At 43.7% G+C, this 21,022-nt stretch overlaps 1 protein-coding gene across 18 annotated transcripts in view; it reads left to right on the top strand.

Annotated features, from left to right (window-relative positions):
- AKAP13 (A-kinase anchoring protein 13) overlaps positions 1-21,022 on the top strand; it is a 287,475-nt gene that overhangs the window by 175,072 nt on the left and 91,381 nt on the right. The window contains exon 1 of one of the 18 annotated variants that reach the window (XM_066239265.1): positions 15,559-16,258. The exons of the other annotated variants lie outside the window; for them this stretch is intronic. Coding sequence (XP_066095362.1) covers positions 16,178-16,258 — 81 coding nt within the window. The 5' untranslated portion in view covers positions 15,559-16,177. Of the gene's footprint in view, positions 1-15,558; positions 16,259-21,022 lie in introns of those variants that run through there. 18 annotated transcript variants of the gene reach the window in all.

Here is a 21,022-nt window from a genome sequence, read left to right on the forward strand (position 1 = left end):
TTTTGTTCTGTTTCTGTGAAATATGTCATTGGAATTTTGATAAAGATTGCATTGAATCTGTATGTTGCTTTAGGCAGTAGGAACTTGTTAACATTAATTTTTCCAATTCACGTGCACAGAGCAGCTTTCTGTTTAGCTTTTCATGGCTGAGTGTGATGTTGTTAGTTGTGGGCTCATCATATATGGCCTTTATTTTGTTGAAGATCATTCCCTCTGTACCTGCCTTGTGCTTTATCATAACGGATAATGCTTGTAAGGCATTCTGTAAACAGTAGGTATAATTTAATCTCATTTCAGACTATCACAGAATGATCAAGACCCACTCTTAAGAGTCTAGGGATGAACGATTGAGGATAGGTTATGGTTAAAATAGCCTTGGAAGAAACGACCAATTGTATCAGGCCCTAAGGGGACTCGTGTAAATTACCACGCCATTTTGTGTTTATCCTGAGGGTGGTTCAGCTGCAGGCCTCTTGACATTGGACCAGAGCCTGGGCCTGTCTGGAGGAGAATGCATGGGAAGCACCAGGCTCTATATCAGGGGTTCCCAAACTTTTTGCACAGGGAGCCAGTTCACAGTCCCTCAGACCGCTGGAGGGCCGGACTATTAAAAAACTATGAACAAGTCCCTATGCACACTGCACATATTTTATTTTAAAGTAAAAAAACAAAACGGGAACAAATACAATATTTAAAATAAAGAACAAGTCAATTTAAATCAACAAACTGACCAGTATTTCAGTGAGAACTATGCTCCTCTCACCACCATTGAAAGAGGTGCCCCTTCCGGGAAGTGCGGTGGGGGCCGGATAAATGGCCTCAGGGGGCCGCATGCGGCCCACGGGCCGTAGTTTGGGGACCCCTGCTCTATATAATGTGTAACTTCCACTCCGCTGTGGGCAACAGGACGTTTATTCTCGGCGGCTCAAAAGTTTTTTCTCTTAATCCACCGTGTGAGACCAGGAATTGTGGGAGCTGCAGACTGACCGTCAGCAGGGGAGACAGAACACACATATTCATGCACGAGTCCCTTGCTTTAAACATTTATAACAACGATTCCAAAATAAATTATGCAGTTAGAATGGATTCCCTTTATACGGGAGTTACTGTTGTGCATTTCCCAAAGTAAACTGAGCACTTGCTTCTCAGATGTAAGTATACTGGTTTGTGTGTTGAACATTATAATAGAAACTGGGAATGCCACAAAGGGTAAATAAAATGAGTCAGAGGCTCCCCTGAAGAAGATCTGTGGAGAGAGACAAGTTAGTGAACCCAAGGTTGACACCTGGGTCACAGGACCGGGAGAGGGTTATCTGTTGTTTCGGCTTATCTGCACCACTGTTTTTCCTGCTGTTTACCTTTGGTGGTGATGTCCTACCAGGCACTCTGCGAATGCTGCCTGCTTCACTCAAGGGATTTTTTCCCCTATTGATAGCACAGCTGGCCTCCAAATAGGAAGTCGATCTTTTCATTCCAGTTCCAGAGAGTGATGCACGTGTCATGATTGTGTTGCCACAGAGCGGCTCCTGTCCCTGTCATCGCCGCATACTCACAGCACAGTAGGCCGTGTTCCTTCCCAGGAGTCCAGGAGTCTTTAGGTCGCTCTGATGGGATGAGCTGCAGGAGGAAACGGGGCCCTGGCCTGCTCCCTCCTCCGTGCCGCAGCGTGGTCCTGTGTCGGCTTCACCTCAGGCTCCGGGCAGTGTTTTTCTTCCAGAGACTGCTCTTTCCTCCTTGACTCAGGAAAAGCACATAAATCCTGGCTTTTTTGACATGGAGCTTGAACGTGATTGCCACTGCAGCTGAACCCATTCAAAGGAGTGCCTAAAGCTGTGAGAAGAAACACTGTTTAAAGATTGAGCTACAGTATAATGTGGACGGTGTCCCTCGGTCTGCTTCTGAAGTCCAGAGACTGTGTCCTGTAGACTTTGAGGAAGTTTGTCATGGGTACACTCCACTCCATCCCCCATAACCTCCAGTCCTCTGTGGAGCCAGTGGGGGTTCTTAGGAGATGCTGAGCCGTCTGCTGTCCTCGGCGTCACAGGGACAGTGCGTCTGTATGTGCCCACGGTCCCTGCAGGCGTGGAGGGTGGCACGCTCACCGTGCTGAACCGTGCCAAGCTCTGTCATCTCTGTGTTCCTCCTGGCAGGGCCAGTGTCTGCACTGCCTGCATCTGCTGCTTGGCACGCCGCCCTGGGGAGGAGTGGGCCTTACACAGAGAACAGAGTAATGCATGCCCTTTGAGACTAGGATCTCTGAATCAGTCCTGTTTGTGTTTAAAGCTTAGACTCACTCTGCGGGTTATTCAGTACCACCCATTTATTGCTGGAGCAATGTGAGGGTGTCCGAACTTGAACATGTGACAGGTTGCCTGAGCTGCCTTCCTCCTTAAGGCTCTGGGTAGGGGGACCAGGCGCAGGATAGAGGAGGTACCAGAAGGAAAGGGGAGCTGGAGAGCTCTAACGTGGCCGGGGAGCAGACGGGCACTGCACATGCGTCTCTTCACAGCATCTGCAAGTCACCAGCCTATGACAGGGTGACATGCCAGCAACTGTGAGGGACCCATGGGGTCTGACTCCTATAGCCATTGTTCATATGACAGCTTGTGATGCATCACCCCAGCACAGAGCGAGGGTGATGGAGTATAAATGAGATTTCAGTATAAGAGGAAGGAAGGGCTAGTTAACTTTCGTCTTCCTCCGAAAAGGATTTTATCACATAATTAATTTAATGTAATGGACGAAGGTGATTACACAAATTTATATATAAGTTAAAAAGTGGAAATTGCCAAATATTTTTAAAAGCAAGTCTCATGCTTTTTGATATACACAGCTACTTGGGAATTTCAGCAGCTGCTATTAAGTGGAGGCACTGCTGGGCCACCTTTGATAAAAGACGGGACTTGAAATGTGGGCATTTACTTTAACAGAACAAATGTCCCTTTCATAAGTTCTTTTTATCATCAAGTAGTAATGAAAACATTTGGCAAATGCATGTCATTGAATTTTGCGATTTAACAAGGCAACCTTGTAAAAGGGATGTATTATCCCCCCTCCTCCCAAACCCCCCCCCCCCAAACAAATACTCTGATGACCACAGCAGTAGCCAAGCTGAGAGAGAACTCCACGTTGGCAGGGAGAGAAAACGGTATATGTCCTCCCACCATGTTTTTGACTTGAGTTCCTGAGAGTTGTGACCTGCGAGTCACTGTGGGCCCCAGGAGGAGGACCATCTTATAAGTAGAATAGAGCATTTCCTTTCCACGGAACCTGGTTGCAGTCTGCCTGGAACGGCAGCTTTTTCGGGAAGCTGCAGGGAAAATCGTAAGTGCTGGAGCTTCATTTTGGAAGTCAGCTGGAGAATATTTCCAAAATATTTACACATTGGCTGGCTTATTAAACACAACAAAAACTTTCCTTCTTTCTCTCGTTTTAAAAGATTTTATTGAGTTTAGAGAGAGAAGAGGGAGGGAGGTGAGGAGGGAGGGAGAGAGAGAGAGAGGGAGGGATGGAGAAAGGGGGGCCGGGGGAGTGGGAAACATCAGCTTATAGTAGTTACTTCTCATCTGTGCTTTGACTGGGCAAGCCTGGGAGTTTGAAATGGCGACCTCAGGGTTCCAGGTCGATGCTTTATCCACTGCGCCACCACAGGCCAGGCCTTTCCTTCTCTTGCTGTCTCAGAAATATCATTATGGCTGTCATTGACTGTTATTTAATGAAAGTGCACACCAGTTGACACTAACACTCTTTTTAGATAATTGTGATGGTCTTACTTGATAATATACCAGAATCGAGAGATTCTAGCTTCTTAAAAGTTACTTGCAGTGTGGAATCTGAAATCCCATGATTGAACTTCTTATACCCTGGTACATTGAAATTCACTGGTCTGTCCCGTGCCTTGAACAGATCTTTTGTTCCTGTATGATTTCTAACATCGTGCACACATCAGTGCATTAGAAGATACTGATTTACTGAGTAATCCAGCTCTTTCAATTTTTTCTGTTCTACAATATTAGAAACTCTCATTTGTCCACGTCACCACCAACGTCATTAGAAATATCTTTTATTGTATTGGTAAATGGGCAAGTTCATAGTAGCACGTACAAGTTTTCCAAAAGTCACATTTGCACTTGAGTCCAAATTTTATCATCAGTGAAAAATACTGCCATTTGTTTCTCTTAAGAGACAGGTTCATTTTGTTCATTTTCAAGAAAATACCCAAGGTCTGAATAAGCATCGTCATTCCTTTCAAGTAAAAAAAATGTTCCATAAAAAAGTGGGTAGCTCAGCTAACAATTTACAATGACTTCACTAATGACTTTTCTCAAGATAACCATCATACCTTGTGTGCGGAAGTATTTTATCTGTACTTCCCATTTGTCACACAGAAAATGACGGGTGTACCGAAAGGTTGAAATTTAATGGAATGAATCTCTACGGCTCCATCAAGGATGCTCCGTGTTAAAATGTTTTTGCTTTGAACTGCGAGTATGTGGCAGTGAACAGTATGGTTCACCTGGGCACTGCTCACTTCATGCTGAGGCCCATCTGTGCCAAAGTCAACACAGTGAAGAGGGCAGATAACATCTTAGCATTACTGTCACAATATTGGACCCCACAGATGCCTGAACAGGTCTCTGGGACCCCAACGCTCTATAGACAATACCTTGAGAACCACCACTATTTCCTGTTACAGATTTTTTTTCTTCTTTTTCTTTTCCAAATGAGAGGAGGGGAGATAGAGAGGCTCCCGCCTCTGCCCCAACCTGGTTCCACCCTTGTCTGGGGCCAGTGCTCTGCCCATCTGTAGCCATGCTCGCAACTGAGCTATTCTTGTGCCTGAGGTGGAGGCTCCATGGAGCCATTCTCAGGGCCTGAGGCTGATGCACTTGAACTAGTTGAGCCATGGTTGCAGGAAGAGGTGGGAAAAAGAGGAGGGGAGGGGTGGAGAAGCAGATGGTTGCTTCCTCTGTATGCCCTGACTGAGAATTGAACCCAGGACATCCACACACTAGGCCTACGCTCCATCACTGAGCCAGCTGGCCAGGACCACAGATTTTTGCTGAAAGCAAATGAAATAGGTCTTTAGTTTGTACACTTTGCAGTGTGGCAGACATGGACTTGACAGTGTGGCTCCTGAAGGCCCGTGTGTGGCCCCATCAGCTACACCGCACCTCTTGTTTCCATTTAAGTCCACTGTTCAGTTTCACTGCAAAGGGGATTATTTAAACTGAACACAGACAGAGAGATGAACCACTCTTCCTGGTCCTCTTGCCCATTGGCCTCCTCTGCCTGAAGTGCATCCCTGGGCACTCTCGCCGTCTGTGAGACCCTTTGCCATGTGCTGCTTTGTCCCTCACTGTACTGTTGGCTCACTCAGGCCCCCGGCGCACTCTTGTCCTTCCCCAGGCTGGCACCCGGCGTGCGGGGTGGTGGCGTGGACACAAGTCCTGCTCGGTGCCAGACGGGAGCCCTCTGCCTTTGCCTTGTTTTCATGCACAGGGACCCGTCACCTTATCTCACACATGACAGGCATTGATCATATTGGATGCATGGTGAGTATCTTCAAAGAAAAAGTAACGTCGAAAGAACTTCAGCAGGACTCATTTCTAGTTAGTTGACAGTTTTCTGTAATGCTTCAGTGAACTTTGCCCAAGAATGTCCATTATTTACTTAGTCCATTTATTAATTTCACTCCTTCAGGGCACTGATAACTTTAAATAGTTGGCCTTCTTTTTAAGATCCTATTTCTTATTTTCATAACAAATATATTTGAAACCTGTAAGTTTTGTTAGCTGAGATTTTAAAAACTCGATTTAGTCAGTATGGCAGGAGTTGCAACTAAAAATCAGGTAGAGAAGTGAAATCTCTTTGTTGATAACCCTTTATTCTGAGTATTTAGAAATGGACCAGGGAGAGTGGTTCATCTCTGTGACAGTTTGGTTAAATTGACTTTGTAGTGAAACTGAATGGGTTAAGCTTCTCCAGGTTTATCAGTGTGGGAATTGGTTTATCAGTGTAAGAACTGGAGGCCTCAAACCGTTAGGATTCACCCAGAAAACTCACCTTGTATGAAACAAAGATAATAACAGTTAACCATATAATTACTGCTGCCCTCTTTTGAGGACCACTAATGCTTCTCTTTTTTTAATTATTTTTTTATTTTAGAGAGAAACATTGATTTGTTGCTCCACTTCTTCATGCATTCATTGGTTGATTCTTGAGTATGCCCTGGCCGGGGAATGAACCCACAGGGCTGGTGTATCAGGGGTAGTGCTCTAACCAGGTGAGCTAGCCAGCCAGGACCTCTAATGCTTAATCTTGTACCATCCTCATAGGGGAGCTGGAGGAGAGAGGTTAGTTCTAGTCTTGTAGACAGCAAGTTGGAGGGACAGCTGTGTCCTCCTCAATACTGGAAGCCCAGGTGGTGTCCCTGATGATACTTGATCTTAACTGTTACTATCTCCTTGGATTACCTGATTTGTTAGATACCCTGTCCTTAACATAGCTCACCACCAGTTAGTGCTGTGCAGTCACCTGACCCATTACACTCGCGCGCACACACACACGCACACACATCTGAATAAATTATCAAATGCTTCCATGCAGCCTGGTCTCTAGTAATTTACCATTTTGTGCAGAATATATTTATTTATTTTTAGTTTGGCTAGGAAAGGTTTCCTTTTTTCAAGATTTGTGTTGAAAACATTCACGTTAATTCCAGAAAGACACTTTCATATGTAGAAAAAAGGTACTAAGATATCACTATTGAGAATTATGAACAAATAGATATAACTCTAAAAACCCATATGTATTTAAAAGCAATCAGAGTAGGCAGAGAAACTATTCCACTAGCTGAGTAATTCCTGATACATCCTGTTTATTGATAAGGTCTGCCTACTCATGTCATTTGTTTGTAGGGAGCAGAGGAGACAGATGCCCTCTCCCTCCGATGCAGACCTCTGTTTCAGAAGATCCATGGCTTATTTAATTTATGACTAAAGGATCTTCTGAATCTAGACTGCCTACGCTAGTTAGCTCTCGTCCTGAGAATATACGGCCTCACCTGAAAGATTCTTTTCAGACCACGATGAGTATTCATTCATGCAGGAACCGTTTGTTGGATGGTATGGCCAAGAACCTGCAGGAAATCCAAAGAAGTAGGAGACGTCTTGTGCTGAGAGTCTTGTACGACAGCTGTCCAGATAACGGTGATAATCAGCGGTGCTTTGAGTGTGATAAGAGTGCTAACAGTTCTAACTGAGGCAGAGGTGGGAGTGGTCAGTTTTTTGACTTAGAGGTGTTTACTGCAGGCATTGGATGTGCTGGCATTGGAGGGGAACTTAAGAGACTTGGCCAGTTTTGCATAGATGGGGAAGGACGTGAGTACAGGACCAAGGACCTGGGGCAGCCAGGTGGAAGGTCTAGTCTGAGCACAACCACCTGCTTGTGTAGACAGCACCAGAAGCGTCTTCAAGGACAGGTGAGAGACAAGACCACAGAAAAGCTGTCATGGGTGGTGCTGGACTCTCCCCGAGTCCCATCCAAGGGACAGATAAATGCTCTCTATCCCAGTGGGTCACACTGGTATTTCAGCCTCCTGGGTGGGGAGTGTTCAGGACACTCTAAGTTCAGTCCAAATTAGGCACTTGGATATTGGCCAGGAAAACTCTATAAATATCTGTGTCTTTTATTACTTCTTTCCTTCTGCCTCAGATGGAGAGTTTTTTCTTCTTATTCCCAAGGCTGACTCTTCCATCTGAGCTCCCAGTCCTATGTTGATTTTGTAAAGAACTAAAACATGAAACAGCTTGGCACTGGGACGCTTGACAGCTCTTTCAGTCTTAGCTTTTGGGGCTGCCGCCCACCTTCTGCACTTACCGAGAGCAGGAAGCCTGCTGCCTCCCCATCCCATGATACAGAGTATCTTCAGAGGAAACATGGCGGTCTGGTTCCAAGCCAGGGTCAGAATTTCAGTCTTGGTCTTCTTCACATGCACCCACATAAGCTGATTTAAGTATCTCTTTTTAAAAATAAGGCAAAAATACAATGATGGTAATAAAAATATATATATATAGCAGCCACATTTGTAAATACTTATGCCATAAGCACTATGGAAAATACTTTCCATGTAATAATTCATTTATTTCTTGTAACAAAATTTTTCTTTTACTATTTGCCTCTGTTATTTTGTGCTCATTTTACAGGTGAGAAGCGAAGGGACAGGAAGTTGATGTAACCTGCATGGGCAGCCTGGCTCCTCTGAGCCGTTTCGCTAGGTAGCAAGTCACCTTCCTGCCAGTCGTCCCTTCACTTCCTGGGTGTGCACAGTAGGGGACCTCTCTGCTTATGTGTATTTGAGCAAAGGCCCCCCCCAGCATATTTTTGTGGTAACAACTATTCCAGAGCAAATTCTCACAGTTGAATCTGAGGTAAACACGTCGTATTACACTTCCTTAAACATTTTTAGAATACTAGATTGAATAAAATGATCAAATAAATAGTAGTCTCTAAATGAAGACAGCCAGATTGACCTTTTGGGGGATGAGTGAATGCCCAAATTGACCTGGTGGTAGTGTTTAAAAAATAGTTTTTTTTGTTGAATAAGCTATCCCCCCACATTTTTGGAAGGTATGACTGTATAGTAGTGTGTCTGCCTGCAGGGATGAGGGAAGTTCTTCCATGGGAAACTGAGTCATTTTTTGGCTTGTCTGACTGAGTGACTGAGCTAGTGCTATTCTTTTTTGCCGTGAAGTTAAAAATAACAAGAATAAGTCAAGAAATTTCCTAATGCAATACGTTTTCATTTATATGGGATTTCCTTTTTAGGGTGTGGTTATTATGAACAGGAGTTTTCATGTCCAGCCAGGACCTTTACCCTTTAAATTCATCAACTCATTTAGGCTACTCCCTTTTGTATACATTAACACTGACAACATTTCTTGTTGTTTAGTAACTATCTGGTCAGCCATTGGAAAAGTCTTAGGATTGTGGTTGTGGCGATAAATGAGAACAGAGTCAGTCATCTGAAGCCCCTTTGGGTGTCTGGGAGAGAAACTTAAGTGCCTGTTCCCTCCACTCAGTGAGACCAGCATGCAGCTCAAGGGGCAGGACGCTGTTAGCATGTGACTAGACTGAGAGTCTGTTAAAAAACTGAAATGTCAAGTAATAAACTGTGGACCAAAAAATTGAATGTGTTTAATTCAATAGACACACTTTCTGTCTATACTTTCTATAATTAAGAACCGCTTGTCATTTTTTTAATTGAAAAAATAACATCTTTCTGTCCTGACATATGTATGACATCAAGTGTAAGAATATTGATGATATGTGTAATGAATTTTTAAGTTTTCTTTCCTTGAATTTTAACTTATGTTTTTCCCCATGAGAGTTTTATTATTATTTTTTTAACCCTTTGAGTAGTACGAACGTTCGTGTACGTTCTCGTGCCTCCTGACCATCCAGAGTGCGATCGATTTATTTTAAAAATATGTAAGGCTACATTAATAAAAGGCAAATGTATGTTCTTCTTGTTTCCATAAATTGGTTATCAAACATGATTTTAAGTTACTAAAACTGTAACTGGAACTAATTTTATTTTTGAAAAAAAAAAAACTCACTCCCAGGGGTCAGAGAACATGAAAAGAACTCACTACTCAAAGGGTTAATCTAAGGGAATTCTCAAGTGGCAAAATAAGGCGTGTAGGGCAAAGAAAGATTTACAGAACTGAGTTTAATGCAAACTGGTTTTACGAGCTGTGTGACCTTAAACAGCTGACAAAGTCTGAGTGTGACTTTTCCTCATCCATAGGTAGTAATATTTACCTTACAGCTTTATGGGCGTGAATGAAATTGTACGGGTGGAAGCACCTGACAAACAGGAAGGACTCAGTAAATGGTGTTATTAATAAATCTTGCCCCACGACACCTTTCCTAGACATTAAGCTATCCTGTCACAACTTTTCCTCTTGAAATTAGGATTCTGCTGTCTTCCTTTCTTCCTTCCTCCCCCTTTTATTTTACCTAGCTGTTGGTAATTTTGGTGAAGTTGAACATTTGTGGGCTTGTTCCATGAGACCTATTTTCTGTGAGGAGCGTGAGTTTGGGAAGAGACCTTTTTTAAAGCTTCACTTTTCTTATATTTCTTCTATCTTTTTTTTTTCTTTTATTCAGTGAGAGGAGGGGAGGCAGAGACAGACTACCTCTCACATGTGCCCCAACCGGGATCCACCCAGCAAGCCCACTAGGGGGCGATACTCTGGCCATCTGGAGCATTGCTCCATTTTCAGCAACAGAGGTCTTCTTAGCGCCTGAGACAGAGGCCATGGAGCCATCCTTAACGCCTGGGTCCAACTCACTCCAATCCAGATATGGCTGCAGGAGGGGGGGGGGTGGAGAGAGAGAGAGAAAAGAGAGAAAAGAGAGGTGAGGGGTAGAGAAGCAGATGGTCGCTTCTCCTGTGTGCCCTGACCAGCTTTTGAACCCGGGGAATCCACATGCTGGGCTGATGCTTTACCATTGAGCAAACCAGCCAGGGCCATAGTTTTTCCATCTTAAATTCTTTTTGCCATTGTTAGCTCCCAGCTAAGTCATCTTAAGATTTCTTCTTGCAAAGGCAATAAAGGGTTAAAGCAAAGTTGTTGCTTGCTGCTCTGCTGCTGGTCTGAAGGGTTGCTGGCTGACCACTCTGTAGGCCTTCCTCTTCTCCTCTTTGAACCTTCCTGGAACCTCCAAATCTTGTGAGTCAGAGAAGGGCCAGGACCAGTAGTGTGTGAACACCTTCGCTGAAATTAAAAAGGAAATCCTAGATGAAAACAAGGCTTTCGCAGTCATTGTTCATAATTTTCTTCTTTGTTTTCTTAGCTACTCAATCATCCTATTTTGAAGTTTTCTGTTATTTTAAGCAGACTGGAGTTGCTCAAGTGGAAGCTAATGTTTCATCTGTATTCTAGCAAATTTGGCCACCAACAAATGTATAACTCTTGAAAACTCACAATTTTTAAGTTAATGAAATCATAGATTAGTGAAAATTGTCAACTGTGATGGACGTTCCCTCCTTTCCTTTGAAAAGTGAAGGTGGCAGATATAATTATGCAAGAGTACACTGCTTGTTTTCTACAACAGGTTTTTAGCAAATTTTCAATTCCTTTTTCTTTATCCTCTGAATCTACCCACATCCTCTGAGCTGTGTGGCAGTTGATAAAGATGTCTTATCCTCAGGTCAATGCTGTCAGGCCGAGAAGGACTTTCAGGTATGATCCAGTGTTCGTCTCCGCTCAGTTACAGTTTTGGAAACCTTGGTCCAGAGAATCAGAATAATTATCCCAGGTTACTGGGGGAAATAGTGGGACACCCAGTATGGAAAGAACCTTGGGTTTTCACCCTACCACCTGATGATCTCTGCAGAGACTGAGGTAATCGTCTGTGGGTCACAGTGCCCAGTCACATGCTGCTGTTTTGTTTCCTGGGCTTGGGCGTTCTGTCTGGATCTTTAGCATGTCCGCTAGCTGGTGTCCTAATTCAGAAACTTTGCTATGGGACTTCAGGCAGGTTCTGCCCTAACTGTAACAAAAGGCACCAACTAGGGCCTGTGAAAATGTTGAGTAATCTGGGTGAGGTGTTATATCTCGTAATCAAATAAACCAAGGGAAATTTTAATTCATGAATGAAAATGCTATGGTTAAATTATAATGCATAAAATCTTTTTATACAAATATTGATCAACTTATGACCTATGCAACTTATGACCATTTGACTTTACGACCACAATCGCTAGCCACGACTGCTCCGCGTCTGGCAGCGCAAACGTTGCCCAGCTGGGCATACGACAGTGCGGACCAGCTTCCAGCAGCACTACCATCTCCACGTGCACCATTTCAACTGTTATCCCAGACTCGGTACAGCAATTTGTGTTTTGTGTCTCAGATATTTTTCATCAAACTCCTCCCAAGATGTCTACCAAGAGGAAATTGTCTTTGCAAATATTAAACCAGTTGTACTGGTAATGCAGTGTTTTACTTAAACCTGACGAATGTAAAAATAAGAAACAAAATGGTGTAGAGATGATACAAATGGCATAAAATGAACAAAGAAAATTATGATATATAACAATAATAAAAGAAAATTATGATAAAATATGACTTAAAGATTTTTATAACATCATTTCACAGTATTGTACATATAGCCTACTCAACTTACGACCAAATCATGTTACGACCGGTCTGTTGGAACCAATCGTGGTCGTAAGTCGAGCCCCAGCTGTACTTGATTTTCTGGAATTTTAAGAACCTAATGTTTGGCCTGTGGTATCAACAGACTAAAAGCACTGTTTGCTTCTGTTGAAGAATTTGGGGCCCCTTGTTGTGGATAGACAGTGGATGGAGGACACAGAGAGAGGGGAGAGAGAATTAAGCTTCTGAATAACTACTATTGTAAGAGATGGTAGATAATATATATAAGGTCTACCGCAAAGTTGTGTCCATTTCTATCACAACAAGTTTCGACACGTAAGCACGTTTATTTGGCGCATGTGTGCTTTATTTTTATCACTTCATGTATACATACTGACATAGCAAATTAACTAAAACAAAGTTGATTCATGTTAGTCTTATGTGTGAAGCGATAGTGTACCCATGGCTACTGATAAAGTTCTTTTATGCCACTGTAATTTTTATGAATTTCAACAAGGAAGAAATGCTACAGAAGCATGTCTGTCGCATCCACCATATTCCCCGGACTTAGCACCCTCCGACTATTTGTTTTTGTCCTTACAACATTTTTTGAAGGGCAAAAAATTCAAAAATGAAGAAAATATCAAACAAGTACTGGTTCAATTTTTCGCATCAAAAGATAAAACATTTTTCAAAAATGGGATATACAAATTGCCCTCATGCTGGCAAGAAATCATTAATAATAATGGCAATTATATTATTTAATAAAGTTTATTGACGGTAAGAAAAGTTTGTATTTTGTTTTATTCCAAAAACAGAACTTTCTGGTAGACCATATATATATATAGATATAGATATATCTATATCTATATCTATATATATGTATGTATGTATATTTACTACAAGTTCCCAAGATTAAAGGAAAGAAGAAATATTCTCAAAACGAAAATGTGTAACTCTCAGCTCTAGTTTGGATTTAAAATGATTGGTTGCGGTGTTTGAAAATTCTAAGAGAATAACTGTTCAGTGGTTCCAGATGGTTTTGATAAAAAGTTGGAATTGTCACATCAGTGGCACCAGCCCAGGACTGCAGCGTCGTCCTCTGTTTGGGAGTGGTGAGCAGACCCCGAGGGGAAAGAAAAACAGACTCTTTTCCCCCACCCAGAGCAGTTGTTCTCCAAGAAGGAACAGGATCCGTAAGGACAGTTCCAGATCATTTCAATATGTGTATGTGTCCAGAAAAAGCCAGAAATCTACATTTGCAGCCTATAGCGCAAAGCCAGCAAATTAAAAAGGTTAGTCTGTATGTCTCCAAATCAGGGCCATTTTAGATGAATACATTATTTTGAAACAGATTCTTCTCTCATTATATAAACTTCTTGAGGACAGAGACCTTGTTATTAATTTTGTGTGCCTTCACTACAAGGCACACACTAGCTGTTGAATCAATATAGATTACATACATTAAAGTCAGTAGTTAGAGGAAGCTGGATGCAGAATGGCTTTACTGTGATTAGAGCATCTGGTCCCTGGAGGGAGCCTGGGAACCTTGGGAGCAGGAAACATTTGAATCTAATTAAAGCAGAGGGAGCGGCAGCAAGGAATGGACCATACTGAGGATGGAGGGGAGGCAGCTTCGTGTTCCTGTAGGGAAGAGGAAGAGTTCCGAATTTCTGAATTGCAGCCTGTTGAAAGTCCATATAGAAAAGATAATCGGCTATTAATTTTCCATACACGAAAGCCTAAAGGATCTTGCACTTTCTGCCTTAGACCCCGTTTCAGAGTATTTGTACATTGCTGACCAGGTTCCCACCCTTTTGGTAAAGCCAGAGTGAGAATTTTGTTTACAACCTTTTAATCTTTTCCTAATCATCTTGTTTCTTCTGGTTTCCATCGTCCCTGTAATGAAAAGCACCCTCTGTTCCCGTGTATGTGTTGGTGACCTCACAGAGCCAGGGCTTACTGGGCATGGGGGGAACAGGGATGAGGGGCTGTCCCCACAGTGAGGGGTGGGGGACCAAGGCTTTGAGTGGGTTCTAGCAGCTGTAGTGTAAACAGACAGATGGGGAGAATGCTTGCATTATAGCAGGACTGGCTGCATTTCTCTCCTTGGAGCCAGTGAGCAACACGAATGCCTGGCCCGAGAAAGCGGCGACCCCTTGTATATGTGGTTCCCGGAAAACCTTATCACCAGTGCTGTTTGCATTATCGACAGAAATTCACGTAATAAATCTCTTTTCTCCCTTTCTGTTGTATTTGCACCCCCTTGCTCCCACCCTCCAGACCTAGTTAGGACTCCTGGCCACTTGAACAAAGTCAGCAATCTAGTGCTCCCAGGAGAAAATCTTTTTATTATATTCTTTTCTTTTCACTCTTCCCCTCCTTTGCTTCCCTCGGTTCCTCCCCTTCCTCCTTACTCTCCCAAACCATTTCCAGCCCGAGTGAGAGAATGTCTGCAGTGACAGAATGAATTCTGGGATAGGTCTGGCTCCTGAGAAGTTCCAGAAGGCGGGGGCTAACGAGGTCTCAAATAGTAAAACACAAGTCAACCAAGTAAAACCACGCAGGGCTCAGTTCACGGGAGCGGGGGCTTTGAAGAGGGAGAAGTTCGCCGGGTGACCTCTAGTTACAGAAAGTGTTGACATGTGTACCCATTCATTTTACTCCTTTCCTCTTTAATTTTCTTTAAAGCCCCCTTCCATGTATCACGCCACCCCTAACCCCCACCTCTGTACCCTCCAAAAGCCCCTGTCCTCTTCAGGTGATTTTTAAACCTTGTCAGATACCTTTGAAGCCACTCTGGATCCTAGAGACGCAGCCCTGAAATGTTTGGCTAGCATTTTTCTCATGTTGAATCACTGGTTTGCCTGTGGCCAGGAGGCACAGTGTGTGCCTTGGGTAGTTTCAATCTCTCCTGCTTGGTGGAATAGCTAAGTATGTTGTGCATGCTTGTAGTGTTCAGGTGACAGCCCCCTCCCCTCATTACCACACTGCCCTGCCTTCAGAGCGCTCCTTGCATCTGGAAACGCCTGGCCAAGCCTTTTCCATGGGGGACAGTTTGAGGAGGCGGCGGCCCAGGGGGTGGAGGAAGCTGGTTGGAAAAGGAAGCCTTGTTTTTCTCTTCTTCCTTCGAGGGTGAATCATGTTCCCACCACTGCAATTAGGTTTGCAAACGTCCAAGGCTGTTGGTGCTGTTGGTGCTGGCTGAAAGGGCAAGTTGTGACGTTCTTGAGAGCGAGGGAAAAGGGGGGAGGGGGCTGGGTTGGGCCCACAGTCCTGGGAGAGGGAGGGAGCAGAGCAGGGGGAGGGGCCTTCCCTTCCTCCTTTCCCTCTGCTGTCATTACATGTTTCCAGCTTAAATCAGAACCAAGCCCAGCGGCCTGTGAGCGAGACATAGACTCGGAAGGCTGGACGTGAGACAGAACCTCCAAGCTTCTGCTTTCTTTTTCCTGTGAAGAAAAAGTTGATTTTTCATGTCTTTATTTTCTTTTTTTTAAAGCAAGAACAGAATTTAATGGGAAGGTTTTTCCTGTCATCTCTTTGAAATAGAGTTTTCTTCCCTTTTCTTTTTTCTCTTTCTGACCAAGAACCCACTGGATTTTTACTGCCGGCTTCAGTTTCCCCCGAGCGCCGGCCAGTATGCTCAGCCCGCTCGCTCTGAACCTTTTTTCTGGAGTTGTCGCCTATGATGGGACCGGTGTGTGCTTCTCTTTCAGTCAAGATCTGCACAAAGTATAGCATTGGGAGGCGGTTATTGTTTCTGTTACAAATTAGAAATTCCTTATCCCAGTGCTCTGAAGTTGCCAGAAAGTTCTCGGTCGGTTCAAGGAATTGGATTCCGCCTGGTTTCTTTTGAAGTCATTTTCTGACCCTTGGAGGGTTTTGTAGAGAGAGGAGTCTGGAAGGCACGGGTCTCCCCAGCTCTCCGCGGGGCATTCGGAGCTTCGGACAAGTTACCAGTGGGCACATCGCCTCGGTTGGCCCCCTCGCCCCTGCACTTGGTCAGTATGTACGAACGGCACAAGAGGCGCTACAGCCTATGTGACATCTCCAAGGTGGACAGGACTGTGGACGTGGTGTTGCTGAAGGTAAGGGGCCAGGCTGGAGACATTCCGGCTCTCGGGCTCTTTTTTCTCAAAGACCCTCCGACAGCTGGGTCCCTGGACACCTGCTCTGGGAGGAGGGCTGAGGCCTCTGTGTGCACGTTGTGTGATGGGGATCGGATTGTCGCTCTCAGGGTTCTTAAAAGAACAGCTGAACAACAATAATGGGGCTCAGTAATCAGCATTGAGCCACTTACTGTATAAGTGACATTTTTCCTGCTTTAAAATGCATACCTAAGCTCCAGAGAGCCTCATATTCTTGAAAATCTCAGGGAGAAATTTATCTTGAGAGTTGCTCTCTCTTGCGAGGTCTCTGTCCCTTCTTCCCTGTGGTCACCGCCCCCTCACTTCCCACGCCGAGCCCCTGTCTATTTGGGGACCCTTATCTGCGGTCTCTCTCTCATCACTTCTGTCTCTTAGTTTCTCTTCTGTCTGAGCCTTTTCTATTGTTTCCTCTATTTCTTCACTCACAATTCCTTAGGGGAAAAATAGGCAACATTTATTGCCTTTGGAAGGTTCTCCAATCAGTCTGTTAAAAGCGGCAAAGTCGTCCTTTCGGCTTGGGTGACTGCTTTCCAGGTCTAGCCTGGGACTCTGGGATAGCTGACTGTTTGTTTTCCAGCAGTAGGTGTCTAAGCGGATAGGGCGGAGAGTCCGGAAGCTAATTGCTCACAGAGGGCATCCTAGAATCTAAAATTAGTAAAGACTCCTCCAGTCATGAGTCTGGGAATATTAGGTGACTTAGAGAGTGTTTTTTGGAAGTTTAGCAGCTTTCTGGAAAAAGCAGGGAAAATTGGAGGCTTACCAAGTGCTTCGGGGATGCCAGAAGAACCGCAGTGCCCGATCTGGTGAGAGTCTGGGGCTGGGGAAGTCTAGGCAGAGGGGGAACACGTTGCCCCAGTTCAGGAAACACTGGAGCTATTTTATTGGTTTATCAATTCAGTTTATTACTTGAGACTCCCTAATTTTTATCATTGACCCATTGAGGCCAAGAAATGGGCCCAGAAGGCTGGACACAGGAGCCAGTGAAGTACCACGTTGGACTAGGGGCTAGGCACAGGAGTTGTGCTTTGTGGTGGAGTGGTGTCATTCATTGTCCCTCTGTCATCACTGTCAGGTGGTGGACTTGCCAGGCCTAGACTGAGAGCAGTTGGTAACTTGGCATTGTGCGCTTGTTCCGATATACTCAGTTTCTCTGACGTGTGATTTCCTTTGTGAACTCACACTGATGTTTCAAAACTTGGTCCTCATCTATTTAGTAGGAGAGCCTAATTTTTAGGACCTTTATATGCTTGACTCTTTATGATTTGACATATCTTCGGGAAAAGGAAAAGAAGGAAGGAAGGTTGAAAATCTCAGACTAGGTATCATAAGGAATACCATGGTTTAGAACAGGCTACTGTATATAGAACTCGATGCTGTAACTGACATGAACACGAGGGAGCTAAGTCAGGTAGGCTTACTGACCTCCTAGGTCCTGTTTTACAGATTTGACAAAAGGACTTCTGTAAACATTGTTTCACTTGAGGCTTGTCAGGCAGCAGCTGTTTCCCTCCATCCCCATGTGAAGAACTGAGGATTCTGTTGAGCCGTGGTGAGGCGAGTAAAGGACTCGAGTGACAAAGATCCCCCCAGCCTCCCCCTCCCACACACAAGATGATAGCTAATAAGGAATATAATTAGGTTTTTAGATGAATCTGTGTTTGTATTCTTTGTTTATACCATATTGACTGCTACATAATGAAAGATTTTCAGTAGAGAAAATTTCACTTCTCAGAAAACATGCGGTTTATTTTACAAATAAATACACAGGAGGACAGCGCGTTTGTCCGGAAACGCGTTGTCCGGAAGACAACGCGTTTCCACTTTGAAATAAGATAGGTACGCTTGGTGTTAATGGCCTTGCTTTGGAGGCAGAGGAGAAGGTAATACCATTGAGAGCCATATAGTAAATCAGTAGTAATGCTCTGTTCGATGCCAGGCATAGTGCTAAGTCCACGGGGCATTCAGTTCTTTCAAATCCTCCAATTGCTTAAGGACAGGCAATAAAATAAAGTACGATATGTTTTAACTAGGTGGACAGAAATAAGCAGCGAGCTGTATAGGAAGAGATAGGACACCTCTTTTAGATGGAGATCTTTCTCCCTGCTGACATTTAAGAAAACCAATCCCTGCAGGATGAGAATGTGGCCGCTATGCCCAGGGAAGGAGTGTTAGGAAAAACAAGCAGCAGATACAAGGTCCTGAGGTGGAAAGACTGACAGAGCTCTGTGCAGGAGCATCCGTGAGTAAGTGAGTAAGTGGGGACCCGAAGAGAAGCCTGGAGGCAGAAGTAGGACCTAGAACACCAGGTCTCGGGGGCCAGGGGAGGAGTTTGCTTTGTTTGGATACATTGCTTCTCAGTTTATGTTTACACAGGATCATTCTGGCAGTGTGGGAATCAGTTAGGTTGCCATTATGGTAGTCCGAGCATGGTAAAATGGTTTTGTGGTCTGAAATGGGAAGAAGTGGATGGAGACACAGGCATTTAGTTTATACATTCCTAGTCTCATTTTACATATGGAAAAACAGATTCACATAGGCAGTGATTTTCCAAAGGTCTCACAGCTCATATGTAACAGCTGATAAGATGCAACCTCAGATATGATTGTTTTCAAAGTTCATGGTTTTTCTTGCTGTCCTAGACCTTTCCTTTGCATTTACTAGTTCCTTTCATTACATGAATATGTATATACATTTTTATTTATATATACAAATGCTTATGTTTTTCTGTCTTATACTTTTCATACTGGAAGAAATCTTATAAGTTAACTCCATCACTTCATTCATCCATGCATTTATTGCTTACACAGTAGAAGTTTATTGTCCCAGAGTTCTAGAGGCCAGACATCTGAAAGCCAGGTGCCTGCAAGGTTGATTCCTCCTGAGGGCTGTGAGGGGGAGTCAGCCCCATGCTTTTCTCCTGGCTGCTGGTGCCCTCAGGTGTCCCCTGGCTTGAGGATGACACCTTCCCTGCATCCTCATGTTGTCTTCCTCTGTGTCTGTCCCTTTTCTTTCTCAGGGCAGGAATTCCTTCTGTAAGTCTTTAGACAGGGGTGTGATCTTATCATTTCAGTTTGTCACACAATTTGTAGCAGATTTTCTCTACAGTTCTTTTAAAAAAATTATTCAGAAGTATTCTTCAGTTATCTTCCATTTTTGTTTTTTATTCCTTATATTTTTAAAATTGATTTTGAGAGAGGGAAGAGAGAGAGATGAGCATCAGCGTGTAGTTGCTTCACTTTAGTTGTTCATCGATTGCTTCTCATACGTACCTTGACCAAGGGGCTCAAGCGGAGCCAGTGACCCCTTGCTCAACCAGTGACCTTGGGCTTCAGGCCAGTGCCTTGAGATCATGTTGATGTCACACTCCAGCCAGCAACCTGGGGGGTTCGAACGATGGAACCTTAGCATCCTGAGTCGACACTATCCACTGCACCACCACTGTTCTGGCATCTTCCATTTTTGGATTTTGCATTTATCTGTGAAAGTTTGCTTTTTATAATAAGGAGTTTTAATTTTTTTCATATGTTTACTAACTATATCTAAGCACTCAGAGCACTGTCACTAATTTATATTAAATACAGAACAAGTATTTGTTAGTTGAATGAGTTAATCTTTTAAGATTTGTAGGTATGGCCCTGGCCGGGTTGCTCACTCTGTTGGTTGGAGCACCATTCCGATACACCAAGGCTGTGGGTTCGATCCCCACTCAGGACACATACAAGAATCAACCAATGAATGCATAAATATGTGGAAAAACAAATCAGTGTTTCTCTGTCTTTCCAAAATCAATATAATTTTTTTAAGGATTTGTCAGTATGGATTCATAAGTATCATGTTATATAAACTGTATTTAATGTACTGATAAAGTTGGTATAGGATCACAGAGGTGAACTATGACAGTAGTCACAAAATTTGGATTTTGAACCTGTCACTTTGGTATTCCACATTTACAACTCCAGTCCCTTCCATTGGCATTCTGATAATCCTCTGTGGGTTAAGACTAGCTTCAGAATTCCCCTCCTGGGTTGTGTGCCCACACTTGTTGGCTTACTCTGCACTTGGAGCTGTTCTCTTTGTTGGGTCTGTAGAGTTATTCTCGGCAGTCCTCCTGCATCAGGGCCTTGAGGTTTTCCTAGGGCTGCATACATTGGTCTGTCTCGTCGTATCAGCTCTCGCTTCCTCCTACCATCAACCTTCAATATCTGCCAAATCTTACTTCCCTTCAGAATATTTTTCTAAATAATAACACATAAGGTGATATTTCTTTGTCTCTCACCCCCCACCCCCTAACCAAGTACACACATATGTGTTCCTCTTCCTCACTATGTGACATTCTTTTGCTTATCCTCTCTTAATGCATATATGGACTTCTGAGCCTTAAGGTACATGGTTAGTAATTATGAATCACAAACTCAAAATGGGCTATGGAAGAATTTTAGTGGTTAGCAGAATCCTTTGGTGACTCCATGCCTGTTTCTCTGCACACCCTTCAGTGAGCTAGTACTGACCTCCCACGTTGGTGAGGGAGGGGCGCTTTCGCCCAACACAGTTCAGTAGCTGACTCACGATGAGCATCCCTGAGACCATTCTTAACACAAGAGGATACCAGGGATCAGAAATTTGGTAAAATTAGTCAGAATTAGGGTGAGAATCTCAGATTAACTGCTGATAGAAACTGATTTTAGTTGGGCTATTTCTGTTTTA

Source organism: Saccopteryx bilineata, chromosome 7, assembly GCF_036850765.1.
Source record: "Saccopteryx bilineata isolate mSacBil1 chromosome 7, mSacBil1_pri_phased_curated, whole genome shotgun sequence".
Classification (NCBI taxonomy): Eukaryota; Metazoa; Chordata; class Mammalia; order Chiroptera; family Emballonuridae; genus Saccopteryx; species Saccopteryx bilineata.